This window comes from Andrena cerasifolii, chromosome 9 (assembly GCF_050908995.1).
Source record: "Andrena cerasifolii isolate SP2316 chromosome 9, iyAndCera1_principal, whole genome shotgun sequence".
Classification (NCBI taxonomy): Eukaryota; Metazoa; Arthropoda; class Insecta; order Hymenoptera; family Andrenidae; genus Andrena; species Andrena cerasifolii.
Genome location: NC_135126.1, coordinates 14154512 through 14181350, shown reverse-complemented (window position 1 = coordinate 14181350; position 26839 = coordinate 14154512). Strand labels below are relative to the sequence as shown.

Genomic DNA, 26839 nt, shown 5'->3' with positions numbered 1-26839 from the left:
CTTGTTCGAGCCTTCTGATAGGTTTACCCGTGCCCTCTTCGCACCCTGTACTTATACCGAGGAGGTATCACTGCAACGCTCAGAAATAACGAAACAGCTTCGGTATCGGTGCAGCAGAAGACTGACCGCTAGGACTACGGCTTCGAAGGATGCTGTACGAGTTCCATTGAAAGTGAAATGCGTTATCGATCTAAGCTATCGATGGAGCCGTGGTGTAAGCTTTTCTATTGTTTAGAAGAATCTAAGCATCTGATAAGAGACGATCCTCGTGTCTTTTTACCTCGGCCTTGTGTCGAAAAAGTGTCACTGTAAGATTTTGAAATACAGCGATACAGATGCAGTATTGTTAGAACAGGAGACTGAAGAAGGGAACTGGAATTTAGAAGGTTGCTGGGCGAGTTGCATTGAAAGTTAAATGCGTGATCGATCAAAGGTGTCGTTAGAACCGCGGTGTAAGCTTTCGTGTCGTCTAAGAGTATCTAAGCGCTAGATAAAGGAGATGATCACCGTGTTCCGGGATCGAGTTCCGTTCGAGTACGCCCCTGATCGCGGGCGTATTAGCTGTAATGCTAAACGCAGCTACTCGGGGGCATGACGTAGCGCCCCATAGAAACGGCTGCGCGCCACAGTGTCATAACGCGCGTCCTTTGAAGCCGCTTTTCGAATTGCGTAATCGCATTTAATAACGACAGCCCGGCGATTACAGGCCGCCTCGGCTCTCCGGCCACGATTTTACCTGCTTCTGCCTTACCACGATTTAAAGGACGCCGCGACGCACGCGAGTTTTCACGACTTCAACGTCCGACTAAATCATTGCAGATTCCAGCGGGAGAGCACGTTGCAAAATATCCTCCGCTCAGATGAGATAAACCCATGGACCGGTCGAAGGAACGGCAGAGTTTATAAAATCGCGATTAACCCGCCGCTGCGGAATTTCAGATTTTTTTACAAGACGTATTGAAAATATTCGATCACAGTGAATTCTCCGTAATGACAAATCCTTTCGCGCCGATCTCGATTTCAACATCGGTGCAGAAAATAGGCTGGTCCGTTCGAGGAAAGTCTCGCTTCCGTTAAATATCGTAAGTCACAGGGAACGCATCGATAAGAGGAGTGCAAGAAGTTTCGAATCGCCCGGTTTAGTTCAAAGATTCTGTACTATAAAGTGCTGTTGCGTATAGAGGCTGGAATATAGCGACTGGGACATCTGTCCTGACGGGGCATTTCACCCGGATTCATCCTATTTGCAGCTTGTGTATTATTACGCGTATAATAGTGTATTAAACGTACAGAGCGGATTACATAGTCAAGAATTTGCGAAAAAAGCAGGTACAAAGTTTGGCCTCTTTTACACCTTTAACGCATGCACTCGTACGTAAACATGAAATCGTAACTAATTATTGTAAGTTGCAGTGCCAGCTCAAGTGGTACAACTCGTGTAATAATTTCAGGCGACTGTATTTTGCATTTGTATTTAAGTATTGTATTTTGCATTTATATTTTGTATTTAAATTGGATTCGTTTTTACGTAAAGATTGATATACAGGATTTGGAAGAGACGAAACTTTGAATTTGATTTCCTTGGGAAGGTTTAAGTAGTATTACCTATGTATTTGACATATTTACCACATTTTAGATAAGTCGGTGATTCTATTGAATTATTTCTCGACCAGAAATGCTTCCAGTGTACTATCCAAACAAATATATTTAAAAATAATTAAAGGCGGATGGATTCGTGTTAGCCACAGTAAATACTATACCTAATTTTATGTTTATTGTTTTTATGCGAACGTAATTATAAAAGTCTAGCGTCGAATTATCTTTTTTATATGACGATTTAACTCGCCTCCTACAGTAGACAAGTCGAAACGCACCATTTATTTATATCAATTTTGAAATACTTAAATTTGGGCCTAACAATAGTTTTTATGTAGAGTGTATCTTTATCTGTGAAACTGTAGGCATTGACAGGTTTAGAATGTCCTAATGGTTTTAAAATTTCTTATATACATTACGAAATAACTAATTTCCCCCGAATAAAATTATTTTGATCACGGAGAAGTCGAAAGTGAATTTTAAAGAATTCTTGCAGATTCAGGTTGCGATGTTGAATTGGATTTTTTATACAGGCGAGTACTCTCTACGTGCCGATGTATTTCATAGTTTAAATATATTTTAAAATACAACGCCGCGGATATTTTCACATCGCTGAAAAGTACAGTTTCATATTCGGCATAAAAATTACATTCCCAAAGCGACACGAAATAAACACGAAAATTCACTGGAAAATCACATACGATGTTAACAGGAAATGTCGAAATCAATGGCAATCTTCAATTAAAATATCAATTGAAATTGAAAACTCATAAATAATAACTGTTCACTTCACCCATTAATTCATTAAAGTAGTCTCTTAATAATCCATCGATAAGCAAGTACGGAATTAATGACAGAGTAACAGTGTTAAATAATTTAACTACAAATAAACAAATACTAACCGATTTTAGAGAAACATTCCACGATGATTTTCATTAAATGGCGCGGAAACATGAAAAGATAAAAAAAAGAAGAAAATAGTGGCGATAAAGTCCAGACAATGTGTCGCAACGCTCTTACGTTTTGTTCTGCGAAAAATCGACCGCACACGGCCATCGTACGATTGCGCATGAAATTTGTATCGCGGTTAACAACGTTTGACACTCGATATATAATATAGTTATGTAATATGCGATGCAGATGCGCAGTGCAACATCCATGTAATTACTCAACGGGTTTGGTCACTCGGAACATTTTTACGATACCCATGCAACGTTTCACCAAGCATCGTGGAAATAGAAGCTCCCCGGTACTGGTAATTTCACTTGTTAGCTAAGGTCACCAATTTCACCGCTTTTAATGACGAGGCATTAAAAGTGATACTCGACCGTAAGTAAAGTGTAAATCTGTGCAACTGGAAAAGCCAGATCTTCTTACTTTCTTTCTCGAGTGTCGATTTCATAAGCGCGTCTTACGGACAATGATTATTTCACACTGTCCGGGGTTGTATCCTTTTCATAAAAACTACAGAAAATGATTTTCAAATGCTATTTTTTATGTTCCAAATGCTATGATTGTGTTAGGAGCGTAATTAATATAATTGGAATAAATTACGGTAGTGAGAGAAAATCGGGCACATTCTTTTGCATGTAATACAATTGGAACATTGCGAAATTTGAAAAAAAAGAATCATACATCGCGAGCAAGGAGAAATAAGTAGATGAAAATTTGCTTAAGACTTTTATTGAAAATTTTGTATGAAAATTCTAAGTTTGGATATAATTTCTACCTTACTAATTGGGTTCCAATATATTTACTTATTTTCGTCTTAATCAGTGTTAATACGGTAAATCAACTTTCGGTTATTTTAATATTATTGAGCTTGATTTGAATTTTGTGCATATTTATTTCAAGGAATTCCGACGAAAATTGTATTCTTGCTGTGCGTTCCTCTATTTAATATAATTTTACTAGCTTAATCAATCGCGTTTCTTCTTTTAACTACCACATTATGATTAAACCATTAAAAGAAGTAAATAGCTCATATTTGATTCTACATTTCACATAAATCTTACAATGAATCTGGCGTTTGGCAAAGTACGCTTTCTGATCTGAGAAAATCTTCGTTCCCGTGCAAAAAAAGGCAAAGGCATGAAGTAACAATAGCATACATCATCTACGTTTATCTTGGCATTCTGTCTATGAATACCCTTTAATAACTGGTTTTTAATATCCTACTCGTCATAGCCTCTGATTATGTAGATCTTCAGATAAACCTTGTTGTTTTCGCGGAATCTTCGAGAATTCCGTGTAATTAGCATTTTCAGTTGTAATAAATACGTTTCCGCAACCTCCTGTTCCTTTGAAATCATTGCACACTTCGATAGTGCGAGAGTCAACTGAGTAATTAAACCCTTAAGCGATGCATGTTATCTTTCGTTATAGTAGTACATATTTTTACCATATTCATTGTAAATAATTTAATCAATTTAATGACACCACGATGACTGAAGTCACTTGTGTTAATATTCAAAGATATCGCTTTTAAACTTTCTTTTAACATTATTCTCCTTCAGTGTAAAATCATGGTTTAATAAATTATGAATTGATCTAGCTCTGAAAAATATATTAAAAATGAGAGAAGAAGGGCATTATGAAAACAAACATCATATTAACGATTTACGTATCTATCTACTGTCGCAATTTAAGTGCTGAAATGCTTGGTCGTGTAATAATTAGTCGACATAAGTCTCCCTGCACGCGAGTAACAATTAACAGATTCTAGGGACCATGAAGAGCAAACTTCGCGCCAGTAACTACATTATTTCATCTCTTGCAACTACAAAGGACGCGAACTTCAGCTTACGAATGACGTAAGGAAAAGTGAACACAATGCCCACACATATGCATTGGTAGAGTGTAGGGGCTGGAAAGAAATTTATACAATCTTCAAATGACAAAAATAGTTATTAGACGCGTACGACATTCAAGCAATTCGGAACGATGAGTTTTACAAGTTTAAAAATTTAAGAAATAATTATTGGCGCCTGCTCGAAAACTATCCTAATTTCAGAATACTTATTGCATTTATAGTTTTCCCCTTTACTCTTACATTTTTAGCGAGTAAATGTACAACGATGTGTTTCATTTAATATTTTAGTCATAGCTAATATCGCCCACTAATTATTATTAATGTTGCCAATCCCCAATGTATCTTAAACTAAACCAAAGTTCCAATAGAACCAATCTTTTAATTCCTTAGATAAGTTTGAAGATAGCACGGCGAATGCTACATTCGCAGCGTTATCGAACCATATTACATTGCATAATATTAAAACTTATCACTCGTGTTCATCTTCAGAGTAAAAAAGAAACGATTTCTACGGAACGCCTGCTCCGACGCGATCCGAGATGCTCCGCGCAGGCGCGGTTCAACAGAAACAAGACCAACGCGACGGACGCGTCGCGTCGTGGGCCCCGGCTGGAGACATCGTTCTGAATTAATTAATTCAACTGTTAAGCGCGTTGCACCGGCGAAACAATGCGGGGTATGGCGAAAAAATGCCGCGAAATCATTGTTCAGCTAGAAGGCTGCGGCGTAAAGATGGGTCAACCTTTCGCCTTGCGATTATGTAAGACCTCGGACTGACTGACCTTTAGGTTCGTTCATGGCATGCGGCATTTACGTAATTTACCGATTACGATGTATTAGAGTCTTCTGTGCCTAGAAAATAGTTCTCCTTCCCGCTCTAATATTTTTAAGATACGTTAAACACGCGCCCCATCTCCCCTCCCCTCCCCCCCCCCCCAACTCCAACCCATTTACCCATCCTCGCTTAATAAAGTATTCGTCCTTTTAATCGCGATTCGATCCTCTTATGGAATGCCCAGTCACTGAAGCACGGCCGACGCTCGTTACACGCGGCTCCTTTTCAGAAATTTCGTCGACCCGCTGTAGCAACGCGATGTTCCATCGCGAATCGGCCACGTGGTGCTGGAATACGTTCGACACGGAACGCAGCGAGGTTCGAAGTAAGGTGCAAAGGAGTTAAAACGGCACGAGCGCCTCGTTTCTTGCCCCTCTCTCCACTTGCTCCTTTTTCGTAACGGACGTTAATGAACGTCACGGGTGCGTTGCCGTGCTCCTTGTTTCCACGCACATCTCGCCTGCATTAATTCGGGAGACAGGGCAAAACGGTTACACGGCGCCGTGTTACAAGCTGCGCAAGCTGCAAACAGTTTTAACTGGTTAACCTCCATTGAACTATCATTCCTGATGTCCCTTCGACTATCTATTGGAATTTGTACGAGGCGTTGCTTTTTCCTGGGATTGTATCGGATGTCCCATTTCATTGCATCCCACTTTTCATTTGACGATACAGTAACAGTTATCGTCGGTTAGCGGGGGAACGATTTATTCGAAATACAGACACGAACGGTTTACTGGCTAAAACATATCGCGTCGATACACGCGCAATAATGTGCATTGACTACGTGTACTACAGTCGTTGAATTATGTGTGGATATAATTCGAACATGCTGGTATTACGGTTAGTCGCTGATACGAGCGGGGAAATTACAGAGGTGAGAGTTCATTGCTTACAAATATTATGACGATACAAACACGTGCAACGAGTCACAAAGATTTCATGTACCTAAGAACGCGAATTTTTGAGGTTAATTTCTTCGTTTGGTTCTTCCCATATTTTTGCACAACCATTTGATCGCCTAATATTAACTGAAGTTAACAGTCTTAACTTAAGTACGTATTACGTCGCGAATTCTGATCGTGGTTTTTGTGTTACCGGAATTCGTCTATGCCTCCTCTCTGGCCAAGCGGCATTGTGGGAGCACTTTTCGTACTGTCTTTCCCGGAAACGATTTCTTCAGTAAAATGTATAAGCATTCGTTTCAGTTTTAGAACTCTGAATCTAGGATTTTCTTCTACTTTTCACGTTACGAAACGGCCTTTTCATTTGTTTCATAGCTTCTTTCTAGTGTAGCGACCTACAGGTCTTCCATCTAATACATTTTCATGATGCTCTTTACATTACTGAAGCTTCTTTTCTACGATCTACCATCTTTTCACAGAATTATAATATTTATGATTTTCACACTGGCCTACTTTCATCTGTTAACCATGCCATTGCGTGAAACGGTTTAGGTATTATCAACTTTTTCTTAACAAAAATTATGGTTCACTAATGAAATTTAATTGAAATTTGACGTTTCATGAAATTTTCTTAAAAATTTTAACGAAAATTACAAATAAAAACATCACTGTCACATCCAGTGCATAAGGAGTGACATAGTGGAACACTTGGAAGCAAAAAGGAAATTAATTACTTGATGAAGAGAGGTTGTTATTTGGACCGCCGCGGTCCATACTGCCGCATCCCGCTTTTTTCAGAATAACGTAAAAATCTCAGCGTGGGAAGAATATTTTCAAATAACTAAATATAGCATATATTCAAGCTCAACCATTTTGGACTAATTATGCCTCCATAACTAACATACTACATTTGTCAATTAGTATGAGAAAACAATTAGTTAATCTTGCCACGAAAACTTTTTGTACGAATAAAAACAGACACTTTCACTTTTTAGCTAAAATTAGCATGCCAATCACACCAGTTCCGCCCGGTGATGTCAGATGACACTAATTGTTGTGTTTATTACAGTTCCCGACATAACGCAGCAGTTAACAAAGAAATAAGCACCTGGTCCGCATTGGCGTAATTAATTAGGGGGCCGGTTGGGCCTGCCCCCCCCCCCCAGAACGCGGAATGGCCCCTCCCTAGAAACTATCGAAATATTTAAAAAACATTCGTCTGTTAAATAATCAATATTTTTTATTCAGTTTACTTTGGTGTAGTGTTAACTAAATGTGTTGGTATACCAAATAATTTATAAATGATTGGAATAAAACGTGTATGTATATAAAGATTTCCTCTACCCATAAAGAGAGAAAGAGGGGGGGGGGGAGAAGATGTAACTGGCCCCCCAGACAAAAATCGGAGTTACGCCAATGCTGGTCCGTATTACAACCCCGGTCCACATTTACACCTTCTCACCTATTTACTAATGAAATATTAAAGTTTCCCAAGCCACATTCCCTACTAACTTTTTATATGTTTATGTCTTTGTCTCTCGCCCAAATTTTTCTAACGATAAACTCTTGGATCAGCTCATTATGCCTCAGCTCATTATGCCTGACTAATCCAGATAAATGTGACCATTTTCACAAAAAAACTTTTATAAAATCAGAATCTAAATTACGGGCGAAGCCGAGTTGTAAAGCTAGTAATCTATGTATATATCCAGGGCCTCCTTAACCAGTGGGCTAAATGGGCTATAGCCCAGGGGCGTCGGTGATCTAAGGGCGCTTAAGAATCAAGTATGTTGAAATGCTTTTTTTTTCTCAATTTTTTATGGGAAGAGAGACACGACAACCGTGACAAACGTTAAGTCCATAAGATGTACCGCCTTGCACCGATTGGGGAAAAGCTGCAGTCTGTACGGTGGTATAGAGTTGGTACGTGCAGGGTTAGGGCACCAAACTTTTTAACCCAGGGCGCTGAAATTTGTTAAGACAGCCCTGTATATATATATCATATCTTTTTATCAAACGAAGTAAGTATTGTATCATGGAAGGATGTGAATAACTCGTTCATGTTCTTATTAGATATAATGCCTAGCGACATCTGGAAACACGGAATGCACTGTCTTATAGAAGAAGTTAGTTCTAGTGTGTATTGGACGAAAACTGAAATTAGCATTTTCGACTCGAATGCGAAAAAGTATGTGCCCATAGTTTCTGCAAGAAAGCGTGATATCGTACTTCTGAAAATTTGTATGTTGAGATTATTCAATTAATCCATTAGAAATAGAAAACGATGCTAGAGCAAACAGTCCAGGCTTTAGCGTCGGGTAGAGTTATTTTAGCCAGTGGATCTCCTAGACGACATGAAATAATACAAAAAATGGTAATGTCTCACTCATAATGTCAAAAATATACTATCATGTCACGAAGAAACGTTTTTTTTTGTGAATACGACCGTAGTTACAAACGTATTAACCTATGTGAAATAGAAAGAAATTTTACAACAAGTTTTCAAGATCTGTTGTTACAGAAATATTCAAAGCTTATCATCATATAGTTTCTAATCATCATTGTACCATACCCTATACCTATGTTATATATGTACATTGTACTTTATAAAAATAAGCATATGAATGTGTTGATAGATGTGAATGTAATATTAAAAGTTATACACAACTAATAGATTTGTAGTAAAAAATAAATTCCCATCCATTTTATATATCAGGGTATTAATGCAGAAGTGGTACCCTCTGCTTACGATGAAAATTTAGACAGATCTGGGTACGCAAATCATGGAGACTATGTGCAAGATATCGCAAAGTACAAAGTACGAGAAGTGTATGACAGATTAAAGGCGCACAGTAGGCCACCTTCTTTAATAATTGGTGCGGATACTCTAGTCACAATGGATAACATTATTTATGGAAAACCAAAAGACCAGTCACATGCATTTGAAATGTTGTCATGGTAAAATAATTGCCTCGCGCTTAAGTAAATAATATACGTATCAGTTAATGAACCGCAAATATGTTGGATTTTAGCTTAGCGAATAAAGAGCACACAGTTTATACAGGAGTATGTTTAAAGACACAGGATACAGAGGTAAACTTTTATGACTCTGCAAAAGTAAAATTTGGAAACATATCGAAAGAGCAGATAGAAGTTTACATCAAATCAGGGGAACCTCTGTGAGCATGAACTTGCCTTTCATACGCAAGTGCTAAAACTCATAAAACCATTGCCATATAACAATCTTCTTATTACAGGGATAAAGCTGGAGGCTACGGGTTGCAAGGAGTTGGTGGTTGCCTAATTGAGAAAATAGATGGTGATTGTTATACTGTAATGGGTATACCACTGTATTTAATGACTAAGAAGTTAAATGAAATTTTCTCCAACCGTTAATATTCGTGAAGTGTAGTTAAAAATGACAAGCAATTTATTTTGTAATTAAAAAATATTTATGAAAGAAAAACATTTCTCTATGCATCTTTAATTCCTAGTGGTATAGTATACGTATTTTATCATTTGTCGACACGTATATCGAGAGCTATAACCTGCGCTAAAATTTTACAATCAATTCTTTTGAGTAATTTTTATCTAACAAATGTTTTTATTTTTTACAATACATATTACATGACACGTTTATTAAGCAAAAGTAACGACACAATGGTGAGATCGTGTACTTTCAAATACGTATGTACATGTAATACGAATACACTGTAATAAAACAAAATTCAAAATTCGACTATATTCCGGTTAAATGCATTTAAATAAAAATTTCTTCCAAACTGATAATTAAGAGTAACGACCACAGATTTCAATGTCAGTCTGTCAATTTGCCAGAAGTTAAAATTTCATTCATGTTGAAACGCGTGGCACGTGCCAATAGAGTCATTTAAATCGCACACGCAATGCCGCGTTAGGATTTCACCAATGGCTGGCTGCGCACAAACGGAAGGGTATATGTGCACTTGCTTCTTTGACAGTCCGATTTGCCGGAACGCAGTTCGTAGGTTCGTAATGAGTTCTTTGCTTTTAAGGTAGAATTTAGGGCACGACAAATTGTTTTCTCGTACAGTACCTGTGCATTTACATTAGAAGATGGAGGATGTCCTAGAAGAGGTCGTCTCTTCCGACGACTTAAAGGTAAATTATTTCGCTAAGAACGGAAATCGAATTTTATTAATTTGGCTACTATTTTCGCACGTACTTCAAGGTGACAGATAAACTGTTGAATGCAAAATGCTTTTAAGTATCAAATTCGCCATTCCGCGGCAGAATTGTGTGTACCAGTTAAATTCATTGTACTCGAAACTACGAACGTATAAGTTTGTAGAGGTTATGCAAGAACAATTTATTCTGTTAGTTTCCGCTTTGTGCTTGTCATTCGATCATTATTGAGTCATACGTGGCTAATTCGGAAATATTATCGTGGTGCTTAATACAGAGTTCGAATATACACTACATTTTTGTTAAAGATTTATGACAGACTTGCGTTTATAAATCTTTTGGTTAAACAATATGGTGACGTCATTCGAAGCTAACTATTTTTTTGCTGCATATGTAGGATGTTGCATCACACAGATATTCATACGCGCACAAAATATGTCGCTTATGTGTTTCAGAAATTCGAACGGGTGTACCATGAACAATTACGTTCGTCATTTGTGACGCAGCAAGCTCAGTTCGAGTATGCATGGTGCCTCGTTAGGAGTAAATATCCCGCGGATATACAGAAAGGGATAATATTGTTAGAAGATCTCTATTGCAATCACAGCGACAGCGAGAAACGAGATTGCCTTTATTACTTAGCCATCGGGAACGCTAGAATAAAGGTACAACTCTGTAAACCCGCCCCGATGTTCCCCTTGGATCCAGCATCGTTTCATTGAATGTTGTGTTCGCAGGAGTATTCGAAAGCTTTGGCGTACGTAAGATCGTTTCTTCAAGTCGAACCTGGAAACCAGCAAGTCCAGCACCTGGAGACGCTGATCAAGAAAAAGATGGAAAAAGGTTTTCTTTCTATAATTTATTATTGGCTTAGAGAAATAAGAATTATTACTTACTCTGGCTCGATCCTTTTACAGTCGGCACATAGTATCATTAGTCGGTCTGTTTATTTCATGCTGTTTCTCACTGTACTAGTATTTTCATGGATTGGTAGTTACTACATTCCTCTCAGTTAGGGCTGCGATCCGTCCAGGTTTCCCTGGATTTCTTTTAGGATTCCCTCTTTTTTTTTTAGGGCGTCCAGGGAGATTTTCTGTTGTGATCCGGGTTTTTCGTTGCTGCTTGCTCAAAAAGTCATAAATATTTTATCTTTATTCTTTGATTGCGGTTGCAGTCTATAATTTTTACAGAAATTTTTGTCTCGGGATATCGTACCTAATATACGAAATAGTTCAAAATTATCCGGGTTTCAAGTGCAAATGTCCGGGGTTTTAATGTTCTCTGTCCTAGTGATCCTCTAGGGAGTGATTGGAACGTGTATCGTCGCTGATTGGTTGCCCCGATTTTGGAGCAAAAGCGGGAATAGACAGAGAAAGAAACTGTAAAAAAGAAAGAGACAGAAATACTGATAGAAAGAGACAGAAATACTGACAGAAAGAGAGAGAGAATAATTGATAGAAAGAGATAGATATGTTTATTTCCGCTTTTGCTCCAAGATGGCTGCGGTTATACCGATCATTCCCTAGAGGATCACTACTTTGTCCTAGGTTAGTGATTTTACGGTTGGCAGCCCTGCTCTCAGTTAAGGCTGATTAATATTAACTTACTATCTTGTGCCTGAAAGCAACGTACACGCCGTACGTTATTACAAATAGAATCGCAAGATTTGCGCGTCAGTATTATGATAATTAGATGAAATTCATCGGGCTGGAAACATACTTATTCTGTACTTACATATGTATATATACCACAGCGTTGGCATTTGACTTTTTTTTTTCAATCCACTCATAATAATTCGTTTGAAATAAAAGTAATCGCTAGTATATCGTTATGTCGGTATTCCACGGCAGATTTCTAGCACATAGTTTTATGCACAAGGAATTTTCTGTGTAAACACGGACTTTGTATACTTTATATCTCAACTGATAACGATACTCGCTGTTTAAGTATTCGAATCGAACAAATCTTTTTATACATTTTTACTCCTTATCTGAATTATTGATTATTAATTTTTTTTCTTCTCACATTTCTACATCAGTATAACTGTACAGTTATGCTATCCACTCTTTTTCTGTGTATATTTTGTATATTTAATAAAAAATAGTGTTAATTAAAGAATCTCTTTAATGCCTTTTCTATATACGTTCTCTAGTTTTATTTTAGACAGAAATCTGTTGTCATTATGGTGTTTAGTTCGGCGGTAACACGTTTTCAGGCAAACTGAAAGATATTCAAGGTTCTATACTGTTGTCAGTGTTTATGTTTTTTTTTTTACAGAGGGCCTGTACGGCATGGCCATTGCAGGAGGTGTTATTATTGGCGTTGCAAGTATTCTCGGCCTCGGTATCGCAATGGCCAAAAGAAATTGATTAACTCAAGGAGCAAAACTCGTATGATTATTGTGTGATGTGAAATAGTTGCTTTGTACAAAATGTTATCCACAGTTTACAAATCGATGAAAGAAAATACAATCGTCTCGTGGGAATTGAATAAATCGCGACGCGACTCGTAAATGTAGGGCGTGAAATTCAACTTTATACGAATGATAAGCAAGCCGGAAGTGATATATCGCTTTGGTCGATGTTTATATTATTTTTCCAGATTCCCGCGATATCTATTATATATGTGTATTATAAAATCGTGCGTGTGTCTATTTTTCTTACCTAAGGCAGTTGATTTCTCTTAGTAATATGTAATGTTAATTTATAACAGAAAATGCATTCCGAATGTTTCGTGTTCTGCAGTTTGTTTACTTAAGTGTATAGCGTCGTCACCAAGTTTTATTTATTTTAAATCTACACGCAGCGAAGGGGGACACATGATGTTTGATTATACCAAAGTCTCGGTACAAATAAGCACATAGTTTCTGTACATAAGGGTGAAACTATTGTACGATCCTATCGACATGTACTGCTATCTAAATCTTTAAACGAAATAAATGTTTTGTGTTACGTCAGACCACCAGTCTCATCGATCCGTGTTCCACAATTTTATCGAAATATAGGTAATATCTGAATTATTCGACGAGGAATGATGCGCCGGTGAAGTTTCGCAATAAGCTTGTAACCAGCAAGTCGCACGGTCGTTAATTTATTTAAGTTAACATGTATGCATCGGCGAATAATAAAGTCTGTCAATTTATTTATTCTTCGGTAATTAAATTGTATGCGATTCATTCTTCGTTCCATTGGAAAAAGCGCGTGGAATAGGGGGGTGGGTGAGGGGGTCGTGTAAGATAAGAAATCGTTGCAGGGTTCGTACCTTTTATATATAGATTTATTGATGACTTTTTAATATCCGTTGATAAAGTTGTTTATGTACAAAATAACGCTGAAATATCCCTATAATATTATTATATTTAGTGACCTATGTTATGGCCCGGTGACTCGCTGAAACCACTGTCTCCCTGCGTCGATTCCACGAGTCCGCACGTTCGCTTAATTCTTTACGCCAAAATACAGAGCGCCGCTACTATATTTTATTTCCCCGAGCTGGTCGTGCTTCCATCGGCCTCTTTCCCCTTTCGCGCAATATTTACAGGCTAGATCCGCCGAGGAGCACGGCGATCGGCTCCAACCGCCAACAAGAAGCGGTGGAAAGAAGGCCGCTGGAATCGGGACGCCGCTCGCCCTTATTTATACACTTTTTTAATAAAGATTCGATAAATGGGAGAAAATCGTATCGTATAGGCGATGAATGATTCTTATACGAACTATACTCGACAGTGTATTTACACGGAGTCTAGAAGACTGGCTGCCGACCCACGGTATAACATCGATTCCACGGAAACGCGTTCGCGCACATGAGTGTATCGGAGCTAATGACAATGAAAACGAAAAATAATTAATCGCGCGGGGTCAGCCCCTCGTGTCGAACGGCTGCTGAATATTCAACGGCGCGCAACGTTTACAATCGACGCAACAATGCTGTTCACTCGTCGATCTCCGACACACAGGGAAAGAACGTTCCTCGTTGCGAAACCTCTGTTCCTGAAACGTTCTTTTCAACCCTTGAATAGAGCTAACGCGTACCGCGCAGCACTTGTTCCCACCATACAAATTACAAGGCGAGTTGTTGCATTATTGGCACGGACAGGTTCTTTTTCTTCAGTCGAACGCTTTGATCGGTTCCCTCGATATTTGTACCTATATTTTTACATGGCTGTCTGTTCGGCAGATATTTAATTCATTTTCAGCGCGAAGTATACTGTGAGGAAAGTCAACTGGCTTTCACAGCTGTTTTTAGGCAGTCTTTTTTCTGTTTCATTAACGGTATTCGTGTGTGGTTTTAACTAATAATCTTCTTTTTTCAGAAACGTGGATGTTGCGGTTAATTTAGTTGCATAAATTTCAGGGTTTGCTTATTTAATAACTATTCCGATATCTCTTCGTGTTTCTTAAGGTACTAAAGCTTCTTTTGCCATCTTCCCAATGAGAGGATATAATCTCCCCGACTATTTCTTCGTTCACCCTCCTTAACTTAGCGCAATTTACATTACCAAGCGTTAATACCCGTTTACTTTTTTTTTTAAATAATGCATTATTGCTTTGTTGGACTATTATATTACTTACGCGTAAATTACACACTCTTCGCATCAAACTCTCGTGAAATGTCTGCCTATGCCAATAATTTCATCACTCATTTTATTACTAGACCGATATGTTACGTTGCGTACTTTCCAAAAACGTGCTCGAGACAATCCGCCAAGGTGGCAGTCTGGACATCGATCTTTCTAAAGAAGGAATAGTCCGTCTTCTCTAAAAAGCAAGCACGGCTAAAGGGTTGCGCGGCAGTGCGGGCAATCAAACGTCACCAGTCGCTCGCGATCAGATGCAAATGAGAAGGTGGAGTACGTCGCAACGGGACGCATAAAATTCGAACGTGTTACATCCGTGGGTTGCGCCAGCGACGCTCGAAACGTGGTCTCTTATTTCGTCCCGCGTCAACGAACCGCATAAGACCCACCCCCTATTTCTGGAGGATCCAGACACCTAGACGCCACTTATAATAGGAATTAATTACTCGAGTAGAATTAGCAGCTTGAAAATACTTTAAGCAGTTTTTTTTTTTTTTGTTAAGGATGCATATTGCTTTCTCAATAAGGCTCCGCTATGCTTTACACGAATGTACAGTGTCATCGCGCGTATGTGGCTCCTGTCCGATCCGGCTGATCCTCCGATTTAATACGCATTTCCTCGCCCCCCTACCTGCCGCGCTGCCAGCTTCGTGAAGCCTCGTGAGTGCCTTAGCCTTTTTTGAAATTGGAAACGGTTCAGAGTTTACGAGGTCGAAGAACTGGGATGGACACCGAAGTCAGCCGCTACCGCGTAGACAGATCAGCGTGAGTTCTTCCACTTCCGAGCGCGAGAGATTTTCTTCTACATAGGTACCTTCGAGTATGTACACCTGTCGGATTCTGCAGTTTTGATTCTTAGAGGACAGAAGAGACCTGCGCGGATGTCGCTCGAAATCCTCCCGCGGTGTCCCGTTCGGAAAACCGTGACGAAAGTTTCGGTGAAGAGAACACTGTAATAGGTACTCGCGTCTATGTAGGAACGAGTCGCGCGGCGATCTGTGCTTCCACTTTGAAGGAATCTCGGAATCAATAAAGAACTCAGGCTTGTCCCTCTGACGCGAAACGAACGTGAATGGATCGTGTGCATAGATACGAGTTGGCCGCCAATGCGACCTGGCGCACAGTGTTTAGATATACGTCGCTCGGCATAGACACAAGTCGATCACGTTAAAAGTAAAACGATAGGCCTTACAAACTATCGGCGTTAAATTTTGTACAATAATTTAATATTCGTCACACGATTAATTTACTCAATCATACTTCGCTAACACCGGTCCCGAACGAACCTCCCTCTTCGATCTTTGCTCTCCTCCTTTCTCTCCTGCTTGACGCGTGTCGATTGACTAGCAACGCGATAAGATTACGAGCCAATTCGTTTAATTAATTATCTCCGCCGCTTATAGTACGAGTGATATCGTAAAATATACAATTTTCTTCGGCCACGTTCGTCGCGAGGCAGAGCTGCCCGCTGCCTCGTCCACTACCTACGATATTTGACCACGACATTTACAATGTACTTAATTACAATCGGACGCTCCAATTAAGGTTCCTTCGGTACAACGAGCATTCTCAGGTTCAATCGTCGAAGACACCCTCGACTCGCGGCGAGACTCCTCTCTCCACCGGTTCGTGCCTTCTTCCTCCCCCCCTCGTCCCTCGCAGTGTCACCCTCTCACGCGATACCCTTTACGCTCCTTAAAAAATAAGATCTGATATACTTAGAGCTGACTTATCGCTACGTTAACTTCCGAGTTATTCGATCCCGGAGACTTTATCGGGACACTTCTGATAGTAGCTCCTCCATCGTGCAAACGTCGGGGAAGCCGCGCTAGCGCGCTTCGTCGCCTCGGGGCGCGCCACATCAATCGCTAATTCCTATGTCGTAGTAGGAACTCCCTTGGATCCACGATGTAGCTTCAAACGGATAATCGATGGAACAGAATGACGACGCGATGCGTTTCGCACTGCGCTCACGGTCGATCATTCAAACGAATTTCAGAGGCGCGCGCTGCGAACCGGGTAAAAATTCTGGCTGCGTTTAATTCCGTCGGGACGTACGTGGTGCGCTCAAAGTATCGAGAACACAACGTTCGGACAGAATTATTTTACGTTTGGCGCGACGAAGAACTGCATACGTTTCGGGTTACGAAAAATGGGGGTTGCTTAAGAATCGTGTTAAAAAACGTGGCGGTTTTGGAATTCGTTCGCTGGAGTTTCTCAGCTCCAGCCTCCGAAGAGCTGTGCGCGCTGAGATTTGTGCGAGCATTTTGGAAAGTGTCCAAGCTGTAAAATTAGACACCGCGTGTGGCTCGTGCGTGCGACAGCCTGTAAATCCCAAGCCCCTTTTAATCACTCGCGCGCGAATTCTGTTTCTTCGTCGAAGAGCGTCGACGAGGAGCGAGGAACAAACAGAGGCTCGCAATTCGGGCAAGGTGTCGCACGTCTCTGGTCGTTTCAGTGATAGATTACGGTTTAAATCGAACTTATCCCTAAAGTGTTACGCAATGACGATTACCGTGAACACAGAGGGTGTGTGGGTGTTTTGATCGTGCCGGTCAATTACACTTTCTGCTTTCGAATATGTAAAAGGACGCTGTTAGGTGGCAATGGCGAACCTAATATCAATTATGATTATTTTACGCACCTGATTACTCGAATTTTTCGACTACATTTGGGGAATTTACATAATTCAAACACTGAGTGATTTTTTTCAGCTTTTATAAGTTTTTTTTATGATTTATTTTGCGTTTTGAGAATAGCAAAATTCTTCGCGTTTCCTGTCTCTCCTTTAAATCTTAATTTCCATTGGTACAGTGGTAGTCGAAAGAATCATTCGAATTGAGTTATTGGAATATTTCAGATTCCTTGCGAATCATTGGAACTACTCCACCGAATAATTTGTTTGCCATAAAAAGGGACTGTATCAATTTGAATTCGCATTAGGGTGGATGTACTGTTTGTGGCCATTGCACTGTTTTTGGCCACGTGCGTAATTATCTTATTTTTAAATTGTTTGCAGATTATTATTATGTGGAGAATTCCAAATCATAAATATTTTGTTTAGTATACCACCAGAAATATAAGGTTTACATTTATTGCTTACACGGAAAAATATTATATTTTTAAGAAGTGGCCAAAACCGGTGCAATATTTTAAAGTGGTCGCAAATGGTGCATCCACCCTACAGACAGACCTCTTTTTCTTAGTAAAAATTGCATTCGAATTCAATTTAAATTTATGCACTGTCTTTTCGTTAGTCGACATAACGCAGTATAATTAGAATTGCGATCCACTTTGATTTTTTTAGTTTTTTGGTTTTGAACCTCTTGTTAAGACACAATTCGATGATTGTTTTTGCCATTTCCAATCTATTCTACATTTTTTGTTCATTCACGCGTACGGAATAAATTGAAAATGTTGAAAGATCCAATTCCCATTCTGTGTCTTGTTTTACGCCATCAATTAACAACGTCCTTTTTTCACGAAACAACCATTTACACTCGATTGGCACGGAATACGTTCGAAATTGTATACCAAATGGAACTGCCGAGCGTATACATTTTAAATATCGAGTTGCAAAGCGAGAAGAGATTTTGGGAAAACGGTTTTCCCCCTTAAAATGATATTTAAGTAGATCTTCTCTCTTAACGCGGGAACACATTATTAGTGTGCGTTGCTGGACGATTAGACTGTGTTATTTAACTTTAAAAGGTGTCTTAGCCGCATCCATCGTATGTCTTTTAAAACAAACAATCGTCGATACTAAAATCGAGTATGCAATAGCGTTAAGATCTTACGTTCAGTGTAAATAACGTGTTACATGTAAAGAAAAATTGGGGATAAAATCACGAAAGACTGGTAAATATTACAAATAACAAATTCGTACAATTAATACGTACATAGGTACAGAAACTCGCATTTAGCATGTATTAATGAGCTGCGTTGACATTTTATTCAACAGGTATACTATTTTAGTTTATAGTTTATTGAATCGTAAAAGGAGTTAAGCTTCAATTAATTCGCGTACTACCCGTTGTAAAATTAGAGAACCCATCAAATTTATTAAAAAAATCCACGCAGACCAGCGTAAGTTTAGAATTACGCTGAGATAAGTACAAAATTAACTGATCGATACTAACCGACGATTCTAACAGATAAGAATATGAGAATTCTTTCAATTTTTATGTATTAATTAAATCAGCCGAATCAAGACGCCTTGGTCCTCCCATTTTCCTGTATGTTCGCGACTCTTTTCTATAAATTCCAGTCATATTGAATTCGTAGAAAGAAGAAACAACTCTACTTGAAATGAAAATTAAAAAAATAATTGAACACTTTAGCTGTCGAAGTATTTATATCTGCCATCTGCGCAACATTAGCCAGTAATGATTATTGGGAAATGCCTCGATACGTTGCCGATAAATGGAAGTCAAATTTCGAAACACGTCAGCGCTGTATCGTTTACGGTATGATAAATATTTTATCGGCGTGTATCACCGACAAGACGTTACTCCCTCGGGTCCAATGAGACGTGACAGATCAAACGGACAAGCGTGCATAGTTGTTGAATTTTTTAACATCTGCATACTTGTTGCAGAAAGGCACACGATACTGACGCACCACGCGGAACGCGTATTCATTCAGCAGCGAACGAAACGTTCACTGGTAAATTGTTCCAATTGCCCCTGATGTTTATTAGCAGCAAAGCGATTGATTTCAGTCCGACGCGGCCCGTCACTGTTTTGGCATTCTGATTACGGGTCTTCGAGCTGGATGAGTACTCAACGAACGTGAACTCAGTTCACGTGCACCAGTTCGAACAGCAGGCAATAGGTTGCGAACAGATAATTGCAAATATTTAATTCAACAGAAACCAAAAACTTAATGGGAAATGATGATCACCATCTATAATGCAGAACATAATCACCGACGCGATTCAGAAATGGTGCTGCATAATTGTAAAAGACAGAATTCTGTTCTTTTTTTTCAATTCTGTCATTTCAGGTCAGTATTAATTGTTTCTCGTTGAACTTCTATTCATTCACTTCCCGAGTTAATTAAATTGAAGTCCGATATGTGTTGGGAGAGTCTAACTTGCCTGCAATATTTCATTTAGTTAGTGATAGTTTAGAAAAACAATAGGTCACGTGTTGTTGGGTTCGTGTGATTATTCTGATGCTTCTAAGAGTGAAACTGGAGGCAAAAACTTCTCTTCGTTCGTATATTTAATTATTTAAAAAAGAATATTGTGGGAACAAGGTTTCTTGGGATAGCAAAAAAATACGTCTTTCAATTTTGCACATGCTAGCTAGCAAAAGAGCGAAGTTCCCTCCAAATTAGTGTCGAGTATTTCGCGGTTATTTTTTAAAATTATACGTAATTCGAGAATGTAATATCATTTGAAAAAAAATCAATTTTTTAAATTCTACCTGCAAAATACATTTACTCCCTTTCTTGAAAAGGAACAACCTCACCAGAACGTAAGATAGCTGTTTTTATCACAACTAAACGTTAAAAGACCGTATAACTTGTCGAGGAAATATCAATTAACAGAGCTGCCTGAATTAATAAATATCACAATCCTTAGTGAAATCATTATTTACCGCAAAATTATTCAATATAAAGACATTCGCGATTTCCTGAGACGTAAACCCAGGATGCATACTTTAAGAATTCTTTAGCTTCCTGTTGCATAGCCATTCAACAAATGTGATCAGACTTTTATTGCGAAGGCTGCGCTACGAAACCACTCGATCTGCCTTTTTTTTCAAAACAAGTTAGTAAATACGATCCGAAGTGTTTCAGAAGCGAATGGTTTTGGGTGCCACACTTTATACCCCTTTCTGGTTAATTTTCAGCCCCAGAATACGTTCACAAACGACAGAGATTTCAGCTCACTCTGTAGAGCACTGTATAATGCCATGCATTCTAGGGTTAACGAAATCGTTCTTCGCCAGATGGAATTGTGGCCGCTGCTCGATCAGGATTCTCTCGGTTTTTAGCTCCCCTACCCCCCGAACAATCGCGTTCGCGAGTGGCTGTGCTCGGAGCCTATTCCAGAATCGAAGCTCGGCCAGGCTTGGAGCTGGAATTCAGCTTCTGCACGGTAGGGAACACGCCGCGCTAGAGAGTCACTCGATTCAAGGTGCAGTCACCTTTTGCGGCCGGGGTGACCGTGGAATTCCACAGGGTACACTCGACCGGAAAAATAATCTCGTCCCGCAAGGTTCGCATCTTTCTCAGCTCTCCGCTACTTCTAACGTTCGCGCGCGGCTATCGAGCGGCGAGAAGCTCAGCTCCAACTTACCACTAGGGCTGGGACTATTCCCTGAATTTTCCCGTGCTCGAACACTCCGGCAATGTAAGTATTAGGTCGGTGCAAAAGTTTCTTCGCTCACTGTCAAGTGATATTAGGTGTACGGAAATGTCTGCTCCAACCACGCTCGCTTGTACATTTACCAGAAAACTGGCAAAGGGTCATAGATAGCCGAGGAAAATAGTTTGATTAAAAAAGATGTAATATATTTTTTTATTTGACAAAGACTGATTCGATAAAACGAAGGAACTGTTGCACTCGTCTAATATTTTAGTATGCATCGAATGTTATATTCGAACTAGGGTTGTACTCGAATATTCGGATAGCCGAATCCAAATATTTCAATGTTGAGTTCGTGAGTTGTGGAATTCTGGAAATTTCTGTTGAGAAAAGGTTGAGCGTGAAAACCTCCGTCAGAGTTACCCTATCTACCAGCGACTCAATATAGACCTAAATTGAATGTGGTATTCGAATAGTTTGATGTCTGAGGAATGTTCGTAATATTCGAGTATCCGAGGCATTCGAAATTAGTGAAATAGTCCCAACTATACCTAGCTGCCATGTATTTAAACACGACTACATTTGTCGGGACACTTCCGTCGGAGATTTCCTGGCGAAGGAACGTTGAATATCGCGTTGTTAAAACGGGCAAGTGAGTTACGTTGACAGTTATTCGATCAGCTTGTAGAGGAAATATCGCTCTTCGTCCATTCCTTCTTCTTTTTTTTTTTTTTTTGAGTGAGAACACTTCTCCACGGGTAATTCAATTTTGATTGCGATCGAGAAACGTCGACTCGGTTTACGAATGAATTTAATGCGCTTCAGTAGTGGAACGTCCAATTTCGCTAGTAACGAGCGGAGGGTAGAGATCCTGCTTTACCTTTTCGATATTCAGTAGCGGATATCGGGACAATTATCGATCCGTCGATGCACGGAGCTAAACTGCTGTAGCTTAACACCTTAAGTAACTTTTAAAATTTTATATTATTGAAAACTATTTTAGGAAATATGCGTTGCGTTTTATGACGGCGTATTGAAAATTTTTAGGGTAACTTTTCGTGTGCATAGTGTTCTTTCCACAGCACAGTTTTATAACTGACACAAAGAGGAATTTATTAATGAAGTATTATAGTTTTAGAATCATCTTGAGTCTATCATTCATACCGAAATTATACAACCGTAAGTTTCTCGGTTTTGCTCTAAATAAATTAGTTACCTCTAGTGCTCTGATGCTCGTAGAAATTCGTATTGGAATGTATAATCATTTGCCTTTCAACTTCTTTCATAATTAACCAGCAAAATATGAATGTTTTGATGCGTCATTAAAAAGTTACCTATTTACAGCAGGACCGAGGAATTTACAAGTACTTACTTCCAGTGTGATTATTCAGGTTTCAGGTAATTTCAAAGTTATTTATAGGCCAGTGAATTCCACTTTGCATCAGCTGCAAAGTTACATGGAAAAATATCATGTTCCACTTTAAAAAAGTCAGAATGATCTTATGATTTTAGTTAGAGTCTCCTTCAAGCATTCGAAGCGCCCCGTTAATCTGTACACATTTCTCCTGACAAGTGTTTCCTCTCATGTAAAAACTGAATGAGTTACTTAAGATTCTAACATCGTTTTCCAGATTCGAGTATTGCAATTGATTGTTGAACAGAGAGACAGCGATGAGTTGGAGGCAAGGCGACCCACGTGAGTTGAGTTACACGCGCGATTTTAACTTCACGAAGATATATTTAAATCTCAATCTCGTTAAAAATATATATACACCTTACAACCAAGATAAACTCTTGCGACTCTTACTTAAACGATATAAATAATATTATTTACAATCTCGAGGTATCGTATCCGTAGACATCTTTTCACGAGCGAAGCAAACTCTTCGCCACCGTGTCATTAAGTTTCTATCAAATATAAGATACATCGAATGATATCTCGAAGAACCTATTTACATCGAGGATCGTTATCTTACAAACGCTTTTCGGTGCCCACGACTCTGTCTCATCGCGGCCTTTCAAAGAAATTTAATAATTTTACCACGAGGTACAGTTACTCGATCTAAACCCTGTGTAATTAGAATAAAAGTGTTATTACTCAGAAACCTACGCGGCTCTGATTAGCAACAGGAACCTCTTCGAGGTTTTTATCTCTATCTTTCCGCGCGCACTTAAAGTTGCTCAAAATTAAGAAAAGATTAAGCTTCATACTTCTTAATAAAGCATCGATTTCTCTGATGAAATGGTATTTTAGAATCTGAATGATTCGAGTTAACAGGCAGACGTGTTTCTTTGAATGAGAAAACCCTTGGGTGATAGAACACTCTCTTATACGACGTCAGTCATTACAAATTTTGGATAAAATAAGATAGATATTAATAGCTGAGGTGAAAAGATAATTTGAATGTTTTTTTAAATTTTGTCGGACCCATTGGTTTTGGATGCTGAGTAACAATAATTTTTGGTGATACTGATTGCTCGAAATTAGACTCTTCTTATGTTCCAAACTGACTGACTATAAATCTATTTCTAATTTGATATATTTCAAAGATCTTCGATGAACATATTTTTGTAACTCAGTAGGAACATTCGAGGCTGATAAACTTCCCTTCTAGTTATCTTCACAGCTATTAATCAGCTCTCTGCCACCATGTTTCATTTTCCTAATGATGCATTGAAATTTTCGATTTTGTGTTGCAAAAATAATGCTATACCGTATAGAGAGACTAAATTAGGAAAAATAAAAATTCCCGCGCGAAGTATGTACTTGCTATTCCCGTAAAAGACAGCATTTACGCGACAAGTGTTAAGAAACTTATAAAAAGGTAATGGGAAGTCTAACTGTAAAGGCATACTGTAGTTATATCAAGCAACAATCAAGTCGCCACTGTTCATGCCCGCATACAAGATGGAACAATGAGTGGAGTGCAAATTCTATGGGGTTAGCAATTAGATTTGTGTAAACTTCATTATTGCTTGGTACATCTATTGTATAAAGAGAGCTTGCCAGCCTCGAATGCGCTTAGGAAGTTGCTCCCTATAACAATGGCACTATTCATTGTTTTTTTTTCACACCACATGCTCCTGCTAATTTTACAGCACACTCATTCCTTTCATCATCTTTTTAATTATCCCGTGGTTCGTTTTTAAAGCACTGTACATGCTTCTGCTTTGATACCACTGCCTTGTTCCATTTCAAATTGTCACGATCGAAAATAATTCTGATTCCTATAGCAAATGGTAGAAAAAAGGATACTTCAAGATTAAAAAGAATACGCAAAGAACAGGAGTGCATTCACTGATGGTTACTCCACAGACGACTCGTTCAGGTTATTTTCCTGCCTCAACATTTCTTCGATCTTATCACTTAGGGCGTGTTGTCGTACGCTATCGATGTTGAGATCGTCAAGTTGTCGTACTCGACATCCTCCGCATAATTAAGTGGTCGACTAATTGTAAGTACAATATTTTGAAAGTACACAAGCACGTGCCAGCCTGGGTGACACGATCGTTTGCATATTATGGATCATATTCAGAAGGATCTGTTATGAACGTAGAACTGCGCCCTCTTCGCGTACTCCTAATTCTTCAACAACGGTAGACTTGAAAAATTATTTTCGAAACGGACGACAAATTACATAAAACGAAAGGATAAAACCTGTCTCTTTCCAAACGATGTAGGGAAAACGAATGTTGAAATACTGAGTTCCTTACAAAGATATGCGACATTCGCAAACCAGATTTAACCCTAAGAATTGAACGTCAGAGGACTCTTAAGTACTCAACAGAGTATCCTGAATACGATTTTGTCCTCCCTATGAGATCGCTCTCTTTTGGCTGAGAGATGGTCTCAATCACAATTACAGTCTGTGTTCCACTTCGTTTATACAAGCGCAATCGAAGGTTCCCCATCTTCGAGTTTCGATTCGATTGTACCACCTTGCGCAAACACACCGAACTCTTCCTCTACGACTCGAGCATGGAACCTTTCATTTAACAGATGACAGATCCTCGCGACTCCCCTTTTCTTCCTCTTGCTTCTTTCATCGAGCTCTTCACAGGAGAATCTTCAAAGTCACTAGCGTCTTGGGTACGCGTCGCCGGATCCAGGGTGAAGACGATCGTCCCCTAGCCACACGTAACACCACTGGCAGCGGTATACACTATGCGTGCCTGTTGGTCTCTTTGACGCAGTTCTTCAAGGGTGATCCACATTCTGACCCATCTTGCTTCTCGGGCTTCGTTCTTTCGTTATGGAATCCCTGGAGCGTGCACTGCGTGTCTAAGCACTGCGACGAGGATGCAATGGCAATAGTCAGTGGAACGTATGGTTGCTTCTTGACGGACTCGTAATATGTAACCGATCCATTGTTCGCATCCATTGTAATATTTTCAATCGGTCCTTTAAGATCCTCCCCCCTACTGTCCTTCCAATTATCTGGCTCTCATTCACTACAATACGTGTACAACCCCCTATACCTCGGACGAAGAGCTGGTTCGTTGATCACTCTCGTCACCGTTACTACGGCACCGTTAATATCAAGATTCGAAGCCTAACTGAACCACGTTGAACCGCAGCGTTGTTTGGATATGCGATTCCGCGATGTCGAGGTCTGATTTCAATCGGTGCTGGTCGGCCCCATCCGAGGGGCTGCCAAATAGGGCGTTTGGAATGTAGCAGTATCAGTTAATTGCCTGTCGATATTGTTCGCCGACATCCGCCGTGATCAGTCTTCAATTTGATTTGCCGGTGATTCCGTCAATTCCATCGCGATTTGCATCGTTTTAACGGTCCCGATGCGTCTTTGTTTCTTCAATCAGCCCGCGCGCAGCCCTGTGGCGGTCCTATTATCGCGCGACAACAGGCGGGGGGCGCGTGAAACGCGCTGTTTCAATCACGCTCGCTGGTTCGGTATACATAAGTATATCCCTCTGTTCCCGTTCAGTCTTCGATTCAATTCACTCGGCCTGTCCGCGTGCGGCTCTCCTGGACCAGCGGCAGCACGCCACGATTCTGCTTGCAGTCCGTACACCTTTACGCCCGGTACGGCCCAATCTCCCCCATCTTCATCCCGTCGTGCATCTCCATCTCCATCTGAGCGTCGCGGTGCTTGTCGGACCGATGGGGGACGGATTGCACGGCGACGTCCCGGTCGCGGCTCCTCTCGCGGCCCGAGGACCGCTCCTTGTCGCGCGGGAAGTGATGGTACTGATGGGTCGCATGGCCGTTCATTGGCAGGGTGGGATACGAGGACTGGCCGCAGGAGGACTGATGCCTCGAGGGTAGGGGCGGTGGCGCGTGATGGTGTCCCGGTGCCCCGTTCTGAACCCTCGAGTCGTTCTGCGCCCTCTCCGGGGCGGCGTCCGTGTCGCGAGCGGGTAAATGGGGCGGCTGCGGCGTACGGCGCAGCGAGTGATTCGAGTAGTGCAGTCTGCCGCCAGTAGACGAGCAATTATCGGCAGCGATGCTCAGCGGTGTCGAGCCATCCTCGATGGGGGCGTTCGAGCGATGGCCAGACGTGCCAGAGTTGGGCAGCGTTCCCGGACGGCGCATCTGCCGCGCCGTCTCCCCGTCGATGTAGGTGAAGCCTTCAGCAAGAGTAGTGCTGCCATGGGGCAAGAACCAAACACCGCC

General features: G+C 40.1%; 3 protein-coding genes across 4 annotated transcripts; 2 read left to right on the top strand and 1 right to left on the bottom strand.

The window, feature by feature from the left end:
- The first annotated feature begins 5941 nt into the window (after positions 1-5941).
- LOC143373468 (dTTP/UTP pyrophosphatase) lies at positions 5942-9618 on the top strand. 2 transcript variants are annotated; one of them, XM_076820772.1, is made up of 4 exons: positions 5942-6120; positions 8865-9106; positions 9181-9327; positions 9406-9618. In XM_076820772.1, exons 1-4 carry the CDS (start codon positions 6052-6054, stop codon positions 9542-9544), a joined length of 597 nt encoding a protein of 198 aa, XP_076676887.1. In that variant the 5' UTR covers positions 5942-6051; the 3' UTR covers positions 9545-9618. The 2 variants fall into 2 exon arrangements, with proteins under 2 accessions (XP_076676887.1, XP_076676885.1); XM_076820770.1 differs by lacking the exon at positions 5942-6120 and adding an exon at positions 7922-8522.
- Positions 9619-10096: 478 nt separating this feature from the next.
- Fis1 (Mitochondrial fission 1 protein) lies at positions 10097-13268 on the top strand. The gene is made up of 4 exons (XM_076820776.1): positions 10097-10288; positions 10768-10977; positions 11050-11155; positions 12590-13268. Exons 1-4 carry the CDS (start codon positions 10244-10246, stop codon positions 12679-12681), a joined length of 453 nt encoding a protein of 150 aa, XP_076676891.1. The 5' UTR covers positions 10097-10243; the 3' UTR covers positions 12682-13268.
- Positions 13269-13570: 302 nt separating this feature from the next.
- LOC143373471 (uncharacterized) lies at positions 13571-26758 on the bottom strand. Its single transcript, XM_076820775.1, has one exon. It carries the CDS (start codon positions 26756-26758, stop codon positions 26240-26242), a length of 519 nt encoding a protein of 172 aa, XP_076676890.1. The 3' UTR covers positions 13571-26239.
- Positions 26759-26839: the final 81 nt, after the last annotated feature.

Coding starts and splice junctions, on each gene's coding strand:
- LOC143373468 (XM_076820770.1), top strand. CDS start 8,433: ATGCTAGAGCAAACAGTCCAGGCTTTAGCGTCGGGTAGAGTTATTTTA. Junction 8,523..8,864: donor ATGAAATAATACAAAAAATG/GTAATGTCTCAC, acceptor TTTATATATCAG/GGTATTAATGCAGAAGTGGT. Junction 9,328..9,405: donor ATCAAATCAGGGGAACCTCT/GTGAGCATGAAC, acceptor TTCTTATTACAG/GGATAAAGCTGGAGGCTACG.
- Fis1 (XM_076820776.1), top strand. CDS start 10,244: ATGGAGGATGTCCTAGAAGAGGTCGTCTCTTCCGACGACTTAAAG. Junction 10,289..10,767: donor TCTCTTCCGACGACTTAAAG/GTAAATTATTTC, acceptor TATGTGTTTCAG/AAATTCGAACGGGTGTACCA. Junction 11,156..12,589: donor CAAGAAAAAGATGGAAAAAG/GTTTTCTTTCTA, acceptor TTTTTTTTACAG/AGGGCCTGTACGGCATGGCC.
- LOC143373471 (XM_076820775.1), bottom strand. CDS start 26,758: ATGCGCCGTCCGGGAACGCTGCCCAACTCTGGCACGTCTGGCCATCGC.